Source organism: Haliaeetus albicilla, chromosome 18 (assembly GCF_947461875.1).
Source record: "Haliaeetus albicilla chromosome 18, bHalAlb1.1, whole genome shotgun sequence".
NCBI classification, from domain to species: Eukaryota; Metazoa; Chordata; class Aves; order Accipitriformes; family Accipitridae; genus Haliaeetus; species Haliaeetus albicilla.
In genome coordinates this window covers 6,565,431-6,582,520 of record NC_091500.1, presented here as the reverse complement: position 1 = coordinate 6,582,520, position 17,090 = coordinate 6,565,431, and the positions used below count along the sequence as shown (strand labels likewise).

At 44.7% G+C, this 17,090-nt stretch overlaps 1 protein-coding gene across 2 annotated transcripts; it reads right to left on the bottom strand.

The window, feature by feature from the left end:
* Window positions 1–3,922: 3,922 nt before the first annotated feature.
* ANKRD66 (ankyrin repeat domain 66) lies at window positions 3,923–16,714 on the bottom strand. 2 transcript variants are annotated; one of them, XM_069805640.1, is made up of 4 exons: window positions 16,509–16,714; window positions 16,006–16,149; window positions 14,428–14,656; window positions 3,923–4,903 (listed from the first exon to the last, which is right to left on the bottom strand). In XM_069805640.1, the coding sequence occupies exons 2-4, from the start codon at window positions 16,142–16,144 to the stop codon at window positions 4,663–4,665; spliced, it is 609 nt and encodes a 202-aa protein (XP_069661741.1). In that variant the 5' UTR covers window positions 16,145–16,149; window positions 16,509–16,714; the 3' UTR covers window positions 3,923–4,662. The 2 variants fall into 2 exon arrangements, with proteins under 2 accessions (XP_069661741.1, XP_069661740.1); XM_069805639.1 differs by lacking the exon at window positions 16,509–16,714 and having other exon boundaries at window positions 16,006–16,475.
* Between the last annotated feature and the right edge of the window lie 376 nt (window positions 16,715–17,090).

Here is a 17,090-nt window from a genome sequence, read left to right as displayed (position 1 = left end):
ATAATATTTTTGAATGACTGCATCCAAACCTTGCTATGACATTAATGTTTTCTAGGCAATATGAATAATAAAGGGTGGTGAAGATCTCACTAGTATTTCTATTAAAAGCCACTGGGATATCTGAATGCATTTCATGGAGACATGTGGTAGGTACCACGTTTTGTTGTTGAGATGAACTCCAGGCGTTCTGTAAAAGCTTTTCAGTGTGTTAATGCTGCAGCAAGGTCCTTAGCAAAAAAAAATGCAAATAGGAGCATGTGATAATAATAATCAAAGAGTAGTGTTTGCATTCATATCCCCCAGAAAACAAGTGCATCATTCTGAAGAAAGAAAATGCTCTTGGTTTATTTCTTGTAGCTATATAGCTACTTGTGATTTAAACTTTTCCTGATTACACCACAGCATCAGCCAAGATCTAATTGGCAACTGTGGTCCCAATGTGCAAGGTCCAACGTGCAAGGTCCTCTACGAACCCAAAGTGTATAGGCAGTCCATGCCCTACAGAACTTAACACACCTTGCTTGTTAAAAACCCCACAGTTTTCAGGACTTAAAGTCATTTGGAAGCTTGAGGGTATTTCAGTGTGGCGGGAAACCAGCATGGTCCAATCCCTAAAACACTTCACATTGCTAGCAGATGAGTTTTGAACCCTGGCACATGGACTCATGCTTATTTTTGCCCTTTTCCTCTATATGCTTCAACTTAAACCTTTAAAAGAAAGCCTTGCTTTTCCTTCAGTGCCCTCCCCCTACTATGTGGATCTTCAGTTACGATTAAGGCATTACCATTGGGGAAATTAACACGGATTTCAGTGCCCACGGAGAATCAAAATGAACTCCAGTTTCCAGCATCTTGGTTGAATTTTGCAGCTCCTGGACTCTCAGATGAAAGAGGACAGCGACTCCCCTGTTATTTGCTGAGCGCACCCCTCTGTGTGAGTATCGCAGGTGACAAAGGGACAGAAGAACCCAGGTTGTGAATCCTGACAGTGATCAAACATGGGACAGTCACTAAATGACAACATTGTCCACTACAGAAAAGCATCTACATTGTTTGTGTCACCCAACACAGCTCTTCTGAACTGAAATTCAGATACTGAAGACTGACGCTGATACCAGGTAAGGGAATACCCAGCACATTTACATTCCTGCACCTGCCCTGCTCTGAATAGGAGCAGCACCAAAATCCCCACCACCACCAGCTCTATAAACTCCCGTTCCCATACGTGATGCTCAGGAACAGCAGCTGCTGACCTGCACTAAGCATTGGTGCAACGACCTACTTCTCTGGCACAGCACTGCAACCCATCTTGGAGGATGGAATCTTATTACTCTCAAGATAAATTTAATGCCACTTCATATGATGCCATGGCTATTGTAATCATTGCATTGCAGGCATTTGCTGGCATGTGGATAAACACTTTCATTGTTTCTGTGGTTTGTATTGCCTTGGGTCAAAAAGAAAAACTTTAATGAGAACTTCTTGCTGTTTCTGGGATGCCCCAGATTTGGTATTTGTGCATCTCATGGGTATATTCCTTTCTTTCAATAATTTATCCCTGGTGCTTTTATGTTCACCCCATACCCCAACCATTTGCAGCTATTCAAAGCTTTTTAAATTCTTCCAGCTTGTGGGTTTCTGCCTGTCTTTGTGGCTTTTATTGTATAAAAATTGCAAATTTCAGGCACATCTTCTTCATCTACCTGAAAGTTAAAATGTTGATATTTTATTATAAAAAACAAGTAATTTAATCTCTAATGCAACTCTCCAGCCAGTATAGATGATAGAGATGTTCTATCTTCACCATCCAAGTTAAGAAAACTTCATTAAAATTCTTTGAACTAAATTATTATGAGTTAAATGAATTATTATTATCATTTGATTTAGATAATTCTTTGAGCTAAATTATTGTAAATAACAAAATAATTCAGAGCTAGTACATGGGCTAACTGCAAAAGGGGAATAACAATACTGCAAACTTTCTAAAAACACTCCAGTACTTGTTGATCGAAACTACTTAACTAAACAACACATTTATATCCATTTTGTTTCACATTTATTTCTGCTGCGGCTGTGTACTTTGTAATATTATGAGTTGTATCGCTATGTTGCATTGGTTTATAACTTATGCGTGAGTATGTTGATCACTACTATTCACTTGAGGTGGTTACTGACTCCCAAACCGCAATGCAGAAATGGCCTCGGGTTGGACAGGTGGGTTGGAGAGCCCACTTCCCATGCCAGCCTTACGTGTCCTCCCTCTGCCCCACTTCATGCAAAAACATGATTTCCCCTACTCTGTGTGACTCTTTTTCCCCTATAAAGGAGAGGCAGCCCTCTTGTAGGACAACAGTGTGACGGACTCACTAATTTCTATGTACTCTCTATTAGAAATCAACCCAGAGGAAGGGTTTCTGCTCAGAGAACAGGATTGGCCCTGGGATGCTAATTTGAAAAGTTGAAGTGAAGGTGAAAAAACTTAGTTTGTAAGCTTTTTATTTTAAGGGTTGCCTTTTCTGTGGGCAAAAGAGCACTCCCTTCCCTTTTCCTCTCCATCCCCGCAAAAATGAAAGAGGAAGAGGTTAATGAGAAAAGTATAAGAAAGTGTTTTCAAACCATTAGCTTTCATTCTTTTCTGGCTTTTCCTGAAGTAGTAAAGCAAAAAAAATTACATAGATGTTGTTCCCCTAAAAAGAAAGGGTTTGAGTCATCTGATCAAAATTAGACGCTCAGAGCCCTTTGCCTTTAGCTGCAATTCAGATCAGATGCCAAACTCCACTTCCACAATAGGAGACACTCCTCGCCACCCACATTTCCCAAGGGAGGCAGATCTTAAACATCTCATCTGGACATATATCCACAGCTGAAAGGCCTTTAAAGGACCGGCACCACCACACCTCCCTTCTTTCCCTGCTTTTGCTCAATGCAGTTGATCCTTTAGCATGACAGTCCCCATCGCTTTCACAAAAAGACCACAGAAAATCCTTCTTACTCCCTACATCCCATGCGACATCATCCCTCAAAAGTCATATACCACAAGACTCAGCCGGCAAAAACATCTTCCAAATATTCTCACACAAAAGAATGCAGCCCCAGCAAACCATGCTGAAGACACCTTCTTCCATCTCCACGAAATCCCTGTGAACATGGTGCCCAACACAACCTCACCCCTCCCATGCACCAGCCCCATCCAGCTGGCATCGGAGGAGACAAGTTACAAAACACCACGGCCACAGTGCACAGCCCATATGCTGAAGTTGCTCTCTGGGGAGATGGGATGGTGTGCCCAGCCTGGAGGAAACTGTTCCTCAACTAGAGGACACTCCAGCAGCTGGCCACAGGGCTAGAAACAGGCCTGTTTAGTTTATCAGCATGGTAATAGGTGCTCTGTCCCATGTATGTCTCCACTTGCACTGTCACTACTTCAAGAGCCGGGTTAACTGTGGATGGAGTTGACATTTCACGTGGCTTGGAAAGTGCAAATGACACAAGGCAAAGCTGGAGCTCGACTCGTTTGCCCAAACGTAGGCATCTCGAGTCATCTGAGAAGTCCTAGGGTATCTGAGACATCGGCACAGGGTTGGGAGCTACAGCACAGGATCTTCTGGAGACCTGCAGGGTCAGCCTGGGTACTTGAGAACATCTCAAGTGGCATGAGATACCTCTGTGTAGACAGCTGAATTAGTCCCTGGAAATCTAGAAGAAGGAGATGGATCAGAGAGTTGTTGGTTGTGATTGCGATGCCCGAGTGTTGTGGTTGGGTGCGAAGGCACTCCAGAAGGACCAGGTTTGGGTAGTGGAGGGGAAGCAGAGGGGAGGGGAGGCAGACACATAAGGAGAGGGGAAGCAGACACGTAAAAGATGTCAGAAGTCAATACAAATAGCTGCCTGGTAATGGCATGGCACGAAAAACTGCTTTGGGTCAAATTCACATTTTTTATGATTGAGAAGTAAAACGGTTAAAAATGCTTTTGCCATGGAAAGTGCTGATGAGCAGAGGGATAGCTCAGGAGTGGTTCCACAGCATTCCTATGAGCATAGACATAAAAATGGCTGGGGGCACTGCTAAAAATAAGGTAGTACTCTGACTGTCTTGGCAGCCATGTGTGTCTGAAGGCAGTAGCAAGGAAGCATGTTTTCCCTTCTGCTGGGCCAGCAATGGTAGATACAGGCTGTTAGACCCATGCGTCCTGTAAAAGGTCAAAATCAATGTCTCCTGTTCAGCCAGAAGAAGCAACTACACCCCACTCTCAAAGAAAAAAAAGGCAACACCAGAGGCTACAAGCCCCTGCAGAGCCTCCTGGTTGACTCAGGACCAGAACCAAACAAGCAAAAGCCACAGACATCACCAAAGTGAGCAGAACCACAGTCCCAGATGCTTTCGTGAATCAATTAGAAGCAAAACCAATTCCCTCTCAGACAATATGGGTAATTGCTGTCATTTCTGTAAATCTATACATTTCAGTGACTTAGAGTATTAGTATATTTAAACATCCTCAGCAGTTTTCTGATATTTGAGATCTGATACACATAGACGCACAGACGGACAGAAGCACATCTATCCTATTAATGACAGTATTTACAGTACATCACAAAGATGCGTTCTTGTGGCCATCTGCTTCTCCTGTTCATCCGTATTTCACCCTGCAGATGCATCTGAGGTCAGCCAGTGTCTTTGCTCTGCATTGCAAGTTGTTGGCGGCACGAAATAGGTAGGGCACACTCCTGCTTCCCCCTTTTTTTTCGATTTTTCTTTGGAGCGGAGGATGCGTAGTTCTCCCAAGAACACGGTGGGTTTCTCTCAAGCTCTTCTTTCTTGAGTTCCCAGTCTTCATCTCTCTGGTCTAAGGGGATTCCTTTCATTGCAGCTGTCCTGCGATAGTTTCTGCTCTCCACCTCTGCTCTGGGGAAGAAAGCAAGAGTGCATCTTCACGTAGGAGCACAGCACAGTCACATCACCGATCATGAGCAGCCCATCTACAGGATCAGGGGATCATGTATTTGTATGGCCAAAACACTGTCACCAGCAATACATGAGAAAACACTGAGGTTAATCCCGAATCTAACAGCATGCATCACCCCAAGCCACCAGGTACTCACTGAGAGTTGGGCTGAAGTGGGAAACCTTCAATAAAGATCTACAGCAAGATCGGACTTGTACCACTGGAATCATCATTTTAACCATAAAAAGCTCTCAAAGACTGACGCTGTGAATTTGTGTGGTATTAAAAAGACTTAAGCACATTTAATGCAATTGTACATGGTATATTAACTCACTGCAACCGCAACATTTCCATTTTCTTTTATTTTTTGCACTGCTTATTCATAAGTACTAGAAATTCTAAATGCCAAAATATCAGATCTGAAGACAACTGGAATTCTGGAGGATTTGCACATAGTTATTCTTTATAGATGACCTTTTAGCCTCAGAGATTGTCTAATCTTAATCCAATTCAGCCCTGAAGTTTTCCTAAACTTTGCATTCAAATCCAGAACTAAACTTGACAATTCATCCCCATTTTTGTTTTTTTAAATAACAACTTGAATCAAGCAATGTCATAGAAATAAGGCTGTGCTGCGGAGGTTCAGATTTTGCATGGGAAAACATTACATAGAAGATACCATTTTCTCCAGCCCAATATCTCCATATGCAAATCATTCACAACTCTCCTTTGGTTGCTGGGGATTTAGCTGTGTTTTTCAAGTTGTCTCTATGATTTCAAGTGTGTGAAACCTGTTGGATGTCAGGCACTGAACCATCATCCATCCAGACCCTGGGATTTCCAAGTCAGCAGTGACTTTGCTCTTGGCATCTGTGATTTACCAAAGTCCTCATTTTTTTTGTGATATTCATATATTTTCTATTAAACAAACACAGACCCAGATCTTCACTGAAGGACACTGTACAAGCTGGTAAGCTGAAAATAAATGTAATTCACTGTAACTTTTCTGATAGCCTTGAAATATCAATGGTTTTCATTCCACTTCCCATTGCAAACAACCAAAGCAAATTAAAAAACACTTTCATCAAGACCAAAATGAATATATTCCTTTGAGCAGTAGAATTTATATTTTTTTATCATCTCAGTTATGGTTTTGTTAATCATGGCTCTTAAATATTTTTCCTATTAAGTGTTGTTAACTTTCTCTTTACAATCTTTACATATGCCTGGCACAGACACAGTCAATTATTTTGGAAAAAAAGTGACCTCAAACTAGAAAATAGATAGCTACTTTCTGCATTTTGTAGGCACTGAAGATTTTTAAAAGGATGAGTCCTTCACTCCCAAGTCATACGACACAGAATCATGGAATGGTTTGGGTTGGAAGGGACCGTTGAAGATCATCTAGTCTAACCACCAAGTCTAGTCACTGAAAGATAAACTGGTTCTCTTTCAAAAAATAGCAAAAGTCAAAAAAGGAAGACTTTCTTTTCGTTCTCATACCAGCACTAAGCAGGGGAAAGTATTGAAAAAACAGGATCCACTGCAGTGGGTGAACCTTGGCTGGCTGTCAGACGCCCACCCAGCCACTCAGTGCCCCTCCTCGGCAGGACGAGGGGAGAAAGATGGAAAAGCTTGTGGGTCAAGGTAAATCACAGGAGGAGATCATAGGGAGATCACTTAACAAGTACTGTCACAGGCAAAACAGACCTGGGGAAAATCAATTTAATTTATTGCCAATTGAAAATAGAGTAGGATGGTGAGAAACAAAGACAAAACTAAGCCACTTGCCTCCACCCCACTTCTTCCCAGGCTCAACTCTACTCCTTCATTCCCAACTCCTCTACCTCCTCCGCCAAGCAGCTCAGGAAGATGGGGAATGGGGGTTGTGGTCATTCCATAACACTTTGTCTCCACTACTCCTTCCTCCTCACGCTTTTCCCCTGCTCCAGAGTGGGTCCTTCCCATGGGCTGCAGTCCTTCAGGATCAGACTGCTCCAGCGTGGGCTCTCCACAGGCTTCAGTCCTTCAGGGCTGTCGTGGTTTCAGCCCAGCCGGTAACAAAGGACCATGCGGCCGCTCGCTCACTCCTCCTGCCCCCCTCCGGTGGGATGGGGGGAAGACGGAGGAGAGAAAAAAAAAAAAACAAACCTGGAACCTCGAGGGTTGAGATAAAGGCAGTTTACTGGAACAACACAAAGAAATTGCAACAACAACAACGGTACTAATGAAAAGGTATACAAAAAGAGTGATGCACAGTGCAACTGCTCACCACCCGGGACCTGACGCTCTGCCACTTCCGCCACTGAAAAGAAGCGCCCACCCCCCGGCCCACTCCCCATTTATATACTGAGCATGATGTCACATGGTATGGAATAGCTCCTTGGCCAGTTCAGGTCAGCTGCCCCGGCTATGCCCCCCACCTCCCAGGTTCCTGTAAAAAAATTAACTCTATCCCAGCTGAACCCAGGACATTATCCACCCCTTATTCTATACCATCTACATCATGCCCAGATCTTACATTTTCCAATCGACCACTACCACTTCCTTGTCTTATATATATAAGTATATGGACTTGCGTCCGTCCCCATCGCCCCTCCGCACACACACACACACGCAAATGGTATTCCTTTAGCGTATGGGCTATCCCTCTAATGTGTCCATTGATTTTATTTAGTCCATGACTTTGGGGCTCCATCTGTTGTAACAGTTCTTCAGGATAAGAGAGATGGTGTGAGATGTTGGGTTGTTGTATGCTGCCTCTGGAACTTGTGGCTAGTACATTTGGTGCAACTCACGCCCTTAGTCTGCAGGTCGAAGATGTTGATCTTGAGGAAATTGCTGGGTGTCAGTTCAAGTTCTGTCGCTGTTGTACTTGGCTTAGTTTCAAAGTCCATCCCGCAGTCATCTGGGTAATTCTTACAGTAATACCCTTGATATGGCATATAGACACTATAGATACAATGACATGCATTGGCAGGGTATTTAGCAGTTAGGTATCATACAGCCCAATTCACTGGCTATTCTCTCCCAAAATCAAATCTCCCTGAGGTACACATCGAACTTCCCCATCCTTCTGCATCACCCACCAGGTGTACCCAGGTCCCTGAGCAAAAACAACCCCTTGAATGGGTTTGCCTCTGCTTGAGGGAGGACTAACCCAGACTGTCTTTCCTAACATACTCCTCATGCGCACTACAGGGACTTTATCGCCTTCTACAGTATGTGGAAGTCTTGGTTGGGCGGGGCCAGCCCGATTGGCGGATCCTCTAGTATTAACTAACCAGGTGGCTTTTGTTAAATGTGTATCCCAATGTTTGAAAGTCCCACCCCCCATCGCTCTCAATGTAGTTTTCAGCAGTCCGTTGTATCGTTCGATTTTTCCGGAGGCCGGTGCGTGATAAGGGATGTGATATACCCACTCAATGCCGTGTTCTTTGGCCCAGGTGTCTACGAGGTTGTTTTGGAAGTGAGTCCCGTTGTCCGACTCGATTCTTTCTGGGGTGCCGTGTTGCCATAAAATTTTCTCTTCAAGGCCCAGGATAGTGTTCTGGGCAGTGGCATGGGACACAGGGTATGTTTCCAGCCATCCAGTGGTTGCTTCCACCATTGTAAGCACATGGCACTTGCCTTGGCGTGTTCGTGGGAGTGTGATATAGTCAATCTGCCAGGCCTCCCACTGTTTATATTTCAGCCATCGCCCCCCATGCGACAGGGGTTTTTGCCACTTGGCTTGCTTACCCTCTAATTCCACACTACTAGCCCCATTATCCCAGCATCGGAGCAGCCAGGTAACAATGTGCTCACCTGGGTGGCGGCTAAAATCTTTTCGCATGTCACGCAACTCACTCAGGGATAGAGATCGGGTAATTATTTCAGGTTCTGCCTCTTCCTCCTGTTCTCGCGATGACCCTGGTTCATCTTCATCTCTCACTGAGCGAACTGATTTCTTTGTGTGTTTCTTTTTCTGTACAGGGGCAACTGATACTGGCACAGGTTGGTTCTCTGGTTTAGTGGCAGTATCTGTCACCGGGGTAGGGTTAGCCACGGTACCTGTTGTCGTGGTAGGGGCAGCCACGGTGCATGTTGTCTTGTTTTCCATCTTTTCCCCCTTTTCCCCCTGGGGGTGCTGCATAGTATCAAGCAGGGTTTGGTAGATACCGGCCAGGGCCCAGCACAGTGTAGTGAGTTGTGTGTCTCTGGGATAGCCACAGCATTTTCCTTTCAAAAATTCTATCACTTCATGAGGGTTCTGCAGTTGTTCGGGAGTGAACTTCCAAGTCACTGGAGGTGAGAAGTTCTCTAGATACCTGCCCACATCCTCCCACACGCCGTGCCACCCATAAATATCCAGCTTTGGGACAGATCTCTGGGTGGTACTCTTAAAGAGCCTCTTTGTAGCCCTAGACAAGACCTGAAACATAGTCAGGAGGCATAGCACTAACAGCACACAGGCTTGCGCATCCCAAGGATATTCAAAATTCTCGAAAACTGTTGTAATTAGTTGGAAAGAGAAAAGGGAGGGGAACGGATGGGGGGAAGTATCCCCCCCTGACTTCCCCATGGGTTGGGTGTAATTACCAATAAAATCCGACAGAAGGTGCCCAAAGTGTGGGAATGATATCACTGCCTCATACAGATACCAGCTTAACCTCATGACCAGTGATGTAATCATTTCACAAGTCGACATTGCCCAGTACAGCAAAACGATAATCCCAATCACTCTCCCAGAGATGAGATACGCAACTACAGGCAATACATAAAGCATGTAAGAACTTACAAAACGCCACCATGTAAACAGCTGAATCAACATTGTGACTAACATCTATTTATCTAGTATAAGAAATGCGTATGACAAATTTGTTTCAACACGCTCTGGCCAGATCTGTCGTTATCTCAACCCTTCGTGCCCCACGTTGGGCGCCAAAAAGGACTGTCGTGGTTTCAGCCCAGCCGGTAACAAAGGACCACGCGGCCGCTCGCTCACTCCTCCTGCCCCCCTCCGGTGGGATGGGGGGAAGACGGAGGAGAGGGAAAAAAAAAACCCAAACCTGGAACCTCGAGGGTTGAGATAAAGGCAGTTTACTGGAACAACACAAAGAAATTGCAACAACAACAACGGTACTAATGAAAAAGTATACAAAAAGAGTGATGCACAGTGCAACTGCTCACCACCCGGGACCCGACGCTCCGCCACTTCCCCCACCGAAAAAGAAGAGCCCACCCCCCGGCCCGCTCCCCATTTATATACTGAGCATGATGTCACATGGTATGGAATAGCTCCTTGGCCAGTTCAGGTCAGCTGCCCGGCTATGCCCCCCACCTCCCAGGTTCCTGTAAAAAAATTAACTCTATCCCAGCTGAACCCAGGACAAGGGCACATCCAGCATGGGGTCCTCGCAGGCTGCAGGGTAGCCATCTCCTCCACTACGGTGTTCCACGGGCTGTAGAGGGACAACCTGCATCACCATGGTCTTCCCCACGGGCTGTGGGGGAATCTTCACTTACCCTGGTGTGGCAGGACGGTTTCTCATACTTTTTTCCTCATTCCTCACTGCCAGGCACTTTTTTTTCCCTTTCTTAAATATGTTTCCCAGAGGCACCAACAGCGTAGCTGATGAGCTGAGCTGTGTCCTGTGGTGTATCCACCATGGTGTAGCCCCAACCTGTCCTCACAGAGACCCCGCTGGGTCCCACCACTGCCACGATCCTGACACAGGCACTTCAAGTGTAAATCTTGTCCAAGAGAAAACAAACCCTTTCCTCCTACCGCAGAGGTCTGAGTTTGTAGGTACTCAGTATTGATGCAGCTCTGTCAAAAATACCACCAAATATCAGGAAAAATCCTTTTTTCTGTAGTACAGCAGCTCTGTCACATCAGTGCAATGCTGTCCCAGCTGAGAGCACAGAGCAAAGCCAGCGGCTCCACACAGATGTGCTGCATAGCATGGGCTTACTATATATATATATATATCTATATATATATATATATAGACACACACAAACATATGTTTGAGAGAGATGGTTGATGCCCCATGCCTATCAGTGTTTAAGAGGCATTTGGAAAGTGCCCTTAATAACATGATTTAATTTTTGATCAGCCCTGAAGTGTTCAGGCAGTTGGACTAGATGATCGTTGCAGGTCCCTTCCAACTGAAATAGTCTATTCTATTCTATTAAGTATCTGCTCCCAACGGCAAGAAACCTCTTTCTGTACACTTTTTAATATATATAAATACATACATACATACGTGTGTATATATATATATATATATGCCCTGGGCTTAGATAGCAGGAGCCTTTGGTGCAGTTTGAACACTCAGCACTTTGCAGAGAGGCTGGCAGCAGGCATGGGCTGAGGGTCTCTGTGCTGGCTCAGCACCATCCTCGGCAGCTCGCACAGCATCCAGGATAAAGCCCTTCTCGTGCAAAAAAAAAAATCCAATGCAAATTATGTGTTTGTTACTCAGAAGCAGCTGTGTTTTGAAGGCTGTTTCCTATTCTTTGCATGTCCATGCAAACCTCGGTGAGTGGCATGGATACTCTGTAGCAGAATATTCCTAATATTTACATGTTAAAAATATTTACGTGTTGTACAGGTAATATTTCCATGTTGATGCAAACGATCCCCAGCACAGAGCAGTTGCTCAGCCCAGGTAGGCAGGGGTATGTTCGTGCAGCCAGCAGCACCTGGGATCAGACCACAGTGTGCAAGGACCGTGGTAGTACTAGAGAGGGCTGAATTGGGATGTAGGAAGGATTTGGATGCTCATAGCCCTGTCTAGATATGCAAGTCAGCCCTGCATTTGGCACCCACTGTTATTTTAAAAATTGGCTTTTCTCTCTTTTTGCATGACAGGCCAATATCCAAAACTGACGGTGATGCTCTGTAACAGAAGACCCCTCATACTTACATACCAATACCACAGACACCGTGAGCAGAGGGCAGACCCACTCTGCGCCGCACAGCTTTGCCGTGCAGACACACACTTCATTTTCTGTCTGCAGCACCCATCGGTACTGCCCAGCTCCCACCGGAGCCATGGGGCACTGCCTGACCATGGACACCACTTCTGGGACGTTTCTGCACGCCTGAAGGAGCAGAAGGTAATCGTGATTATACTACAAATGCCAGTAATTCCTCCTAGTTAACTCCAAGTTTGCTGATGCGAGGAGGTGAAACTGTTGCGTGAGGGTGACGGCATCCACTGTGGTTGTAAATTATAGCGGTTGGGCTTAAAAAAAGGGTTCCTGAGCCCCAGTGATAAACTCTTGGCTGCCCACAGGCTGCCTTATGACTGTGAGGTGATAATAGAGGCTTTGCATGTCTTATAAAATGTCCTAGGCATGGGCATTCAAAGCATCTTCCCAATTACTAAGTTCTCCCAACCACGCTCCTAGCTGAGCCATGCAGCCGTGGGGCGAGTCAGGCCAGCACGTGGCTCTGAAAGACAAGTTTTCCACCTTAAATTAGTCATTCACCTCAGAAAACCCTCCGTCAGCTACATGAGTCGCCCTAGGCTGTTGCCTAGGTGGCTCGGACCAGGATGTCAATCATCCTGTCAATCATGCTGTCCATCATTCTCCCAGCCACCTCCACCAGTGCAGGCGGACGCCGTCGGCATCATCCAGGTGATTCCCCCACTCTTGCTGTCCCCCCACCGCCACGGCAAATGCTAGACTTGGCAGGACTCGATAAGCAGGATTTAATGGTAAGATTAGTGCAAAAATGACAGCGTTGAATAGGTAAGCAATTGCTATAAATGATTAATCGAGGGGAACAAGCCTGCAGACCTTTTACTCTCTGGGACAGACAATATTTACCTATTCTGATATAGAAACTAAGCAAGACAAGAACTGAGAACAGTATAAAGAGAAAACTCTCCTCTAGAAGAAAGTGCCCCATTCTTAAAGATCTAGCAAACCTGAGCTTATCCCAGCTAGGGTCTAGGTAGTAAAAAACCTAAATAGCAAAGCTTAGCTATCAGCTGCTAGTTGTTTAAATTTCTTTAAACTGAAGGTCTAAGGGTAATAAAAGCTGATTCTTCTGTGTGGAAGGAAGGCGGTGAATAGTGAGGGTTTGCAGTGTGTCAGCTCCATAAACAGCGAGGCTTTAGCTACAAGGTGTCCTGGATGTGGGGTGGGCAGGTAAAATGCAAAGGTCTCAGCAGCTTCCATAATAGACAGAGCTTAGAGACAGGAACATGTGGCTCCCTTAGAAAGTTTTTGGGGCTCTGTACAGGGGGATTTTATACACTTTGAGTGTCTCTTCCTACGGAAGGACACTGATGCTGTGTAAGATTGAAGGTGGTCATGGTACAGCAAAAGGACATCAGAACCTACAGAAAAGTTTACGTGGATTAATGAAAGGTGGTATTTGGTAGGCACTGGCCATCTCAGACATTTGCACAGCTACCATGCTTGATTTTGAACTTGGCAGCTCTTGTGCTGAACTCCTCAATGAAGGCAAATTGGAGACTTTGAGTTGGGTATGTGTCTATAAAAAAATACACGATTTATATGGTGCCAAAGCAGTCTTGAGAATGTGGCAGTGGTAAAAACGATGCCAGTTAAGGACTACGGCAGGACTGTAAAATCAGAGAAAAACCCAGGGGAGGAAAAGTCTTTGGGTGTTCTCAGTATCTCAGGGTCTGGCACGTGCAGGTTTCACAAGCAGTGTATTTAAATACCAGATAACATGGGAACACAACTGGCACTGAACAAGCTGGTTAGCCTCTGGTGGTCTGTCCCACCACTTCAGAGAGATGCAGGTATGGGACACAGCTCGGACCTCTGGAGGACGGCAGCCTGAGTCAGGGAAACAGTTTCACAAGGATGAAAATATCTATAAGCCAAATCAGTGGCTGAAAAAACAGGAATGGTAACTGGAAACCCTTTAAAAGCATATTACTAGTTGCATGTGGTGCCTCGGTGATAACCATAAGAGTTAAGACAATACAAGTAATATGTGGCCATCCTATTAACAGATCAAATGATAAAACTTTAAATAATTATGTAAAAAAAAAGGATGGCTCTGTTCTCTACTACAAGAAAAGCCAAATGATACACATACAGTAACATTACCTCCTAAAGGGCTGTTCTTAAACAATTCAACCTGTGTATTCAGTATTCACCGCCCTAAGGGGTTAATACTTGTTCTTGCTTTCATTTCCTTTGCTTAATAATGGCTCTGTAACATCCTTATAAAAACAATGATGTCATGAGGTGGGAACAATTTTGAAAACATACCAAGGCAAACTATAGAAGGGAGTGGAAGAAATGAATGTCTTCCCAATGGCTTCCTTGTGACAAAGACCTGTATTTGCTTATCAAGCACTACTCGTACTGGTTGACTTTGATAGGCTTTGGGTGGAAAGGTAAGTAACACACTCGTACTCTTTCTGGTCTCTATATAGCAGTCAATTTAATTTTCACCGCTGGAGCCCCATCAGCTGCCGCAGTGGGACCGGCCATCGCTACTCACATTTCTAAGAACCTGGAGCAGTCTCGGTGACCGTAGATTTCCGCAAGCCTCTTGGGAGTGTCGCCAAAGAGGTCGGCCGCGTCCATGGCAGCGTGCAGGGAATGAAGGGTGCGAAGCACCCCCAGTCTCCCCGACTCGGCAGCGAAGTGAGCCGCAGTCCAGCCCACGTCGCTCCGCAGGCAGTGCCGGGCGCCGTGATCCACGAGGAGCTTGACCAGCTCCGATTGCCCTTGCGTTGGGCAGCAAAACAGGGAGAGAAGATGCACCCGCATTAGACTTTGTACCTTCAGGATGCAGAAGACAGTCACACACAGTTGACCATAATTCCCTCAGTCATGTAACGATGGATTTTGCCCATGACCTGGCCATTTGATTTATCAAATAAAAGATGCTCATTAGAAAACGCTGATTTTTTTTTTCCAAACTAGACTGCTTCCAGAAGCATTTTACAACAAAAACAACAATAAAATCAGAAAGCTTTCTACTCATTTCTGAACAGCACATCTCAGTTACTCATTGACCAATTGGCTATTGACTATTTCGTTGTTTCATTTGGGGTTTTAGTTCAATGCAAAATAAAACTTAAACATTAAAAAAAAATGGAAAACCTGTGAACAGCTTTACTAAAACAAAGATTTGTTTGATAGGAGATAGAGAAATTGTTTTCATTTTCCTTCATATTTTTCCAACTTGTGGAATTGCTTAAAGAAGCAAAAAAAGTTATTTCTATCCCACTTCACACTGCCTTGACTGAGCTAGATCATTCCCAATGGCACCTAGGCCACGCCAGTCTCTCATCATCATTTTCCTAAATAGCTCGGTTCCCTTTGCTGTTGCCCAAATGAGTAATAATCCATCAGGGCAAAAGTAAAGCAATCACACATTTGATTTCTGAGCAAAGACAGATGCCATGATGTGAGATCTCAACATGTAACAAACGCCCTAGCACGGAGGAGTGCAGGTCCAGTTTCCCATTCTACACTGTGTACAATTACACATTATATATTGTTGCATTCACCTCTCTTCTGGGCTGCAAAAGGATATTTGACTTTAACAGACACTTCTGATGGTGAAGGACAAAGTGGGAGCTGCAAACAACTCTGGTCCTGTGTTGTTCATTTGACCAGGTGGGGCAAAGGGAGGGCAATGTAAACCACACTGTAATTATTTTGTTCTGTTTGGTTTGATAAATACCTGGTATAAACGCAGTGGGTTTGACTTTCTGCTCATTCATGCAGGTGTGCATGAGAAGTAACTCCTCTGCCCTGTATGAAGTCACCTCTTAGAAAAGTAATGTTGGGGACAAGTAGACATGCTATACGTACATATCATGTAAATTGTAAATTTTCACGTGACGGAAAAAAAAAGCTAAAAAATCACTTTGATGGTAACCCCATAAATTATTTTGGAGGCAAAGTTCCTATTTAAATTGGTATTTTTCTCATCATCACAAAATTATCAGATACAAGCTGTGACTATTGCCAGCATTAAGTGCCATCATAACAAGATGTAATTACAATCAGCATCACCTTTTATGATGCTGGTTTGCAGCGGTAACAGAGCAGGGGATGCCCTTACCTTTTGCAGCAGCCCAGTGCAGCGGGGTCCTGTCATGCCAGTCGACATCCTTGTGATTTGGGTCGCAGCGCCCTGTCCTCAAAATCTCATCCACCAGGTCATAGTCCCCCAAAGCCACGGCTTCATGGAGCTCTGTCATGGTGCCTGGTAAAAGAGCGATGGTCATTTAGTGGGTGTTCACTGATTTATCAGCTCCTCTCAAGAGCAATTTTAACACCTCAAGCAGCATCTGCATTAAAAATGAGACGTGCGCTGTGAGAAACCAGCATTTATCCAAAAATAAGGAAAAAGGAATGAGAGGAAAAAAAAATATTATCATTTATCTTCAAAACCATGATCACAGACTGATGGTGATGTTTGGTTTGCAGTCATGGAAATCTGGAGCAAAGCGCAGCCCTTTGTATAAAGGACTCGTAGATAAAACCATGTTGCATTTCTCAAGGATGTTGCTAACAAACAGCCAGCTCAGGCCAAACATTTGCCATGGGTCTGTTGGTACTCACCATGGAAACTGGCTCCTCCCTTGCCAATGCTGCAGATCCATTACTGGTAGTGTTTTATTGCAACGAAAGAAATGTCTGTGCAAGTATCTTCTGATGTCCTTTGGTGCAAATAATTGAGCTATGGCACGTTGCTTAAGAATCTAATCTCCATAGCCGTGCTTCACACTTTCCACTCTCATACAACAGACCCCCATCAAGAAATGCAAGCAGATCTTTGGTCCCCGCAAGGCTGTGGATTTCAATAATTATACCTCTGCTAGGGGATATTCCCTAGCTGCTTTTCTGGCAGGGAATTTAAGCAGCTTGCAAGGATCACTACGCTACCACATCATCTTGGGGATGGAAACACTGCAATATTTTCTCCAGTCTGGCCAAATCAATGGGGAAAAAACATCTATATTCCTGTATCGACAGCTGGTCTTGAGCTAATTAATTTAGTCCCCCTCATAAACTAGAAGCATTTTAGAATTTGGTCCAGCTTTTGCATTGCATTTACTTCATGGAGTAATTTTCACAGATTGAAAAGAGTGTGAGTTCCATGTTCAGCATGGTGGAGAGGACCAACACTGGAGCTTGCAGAGG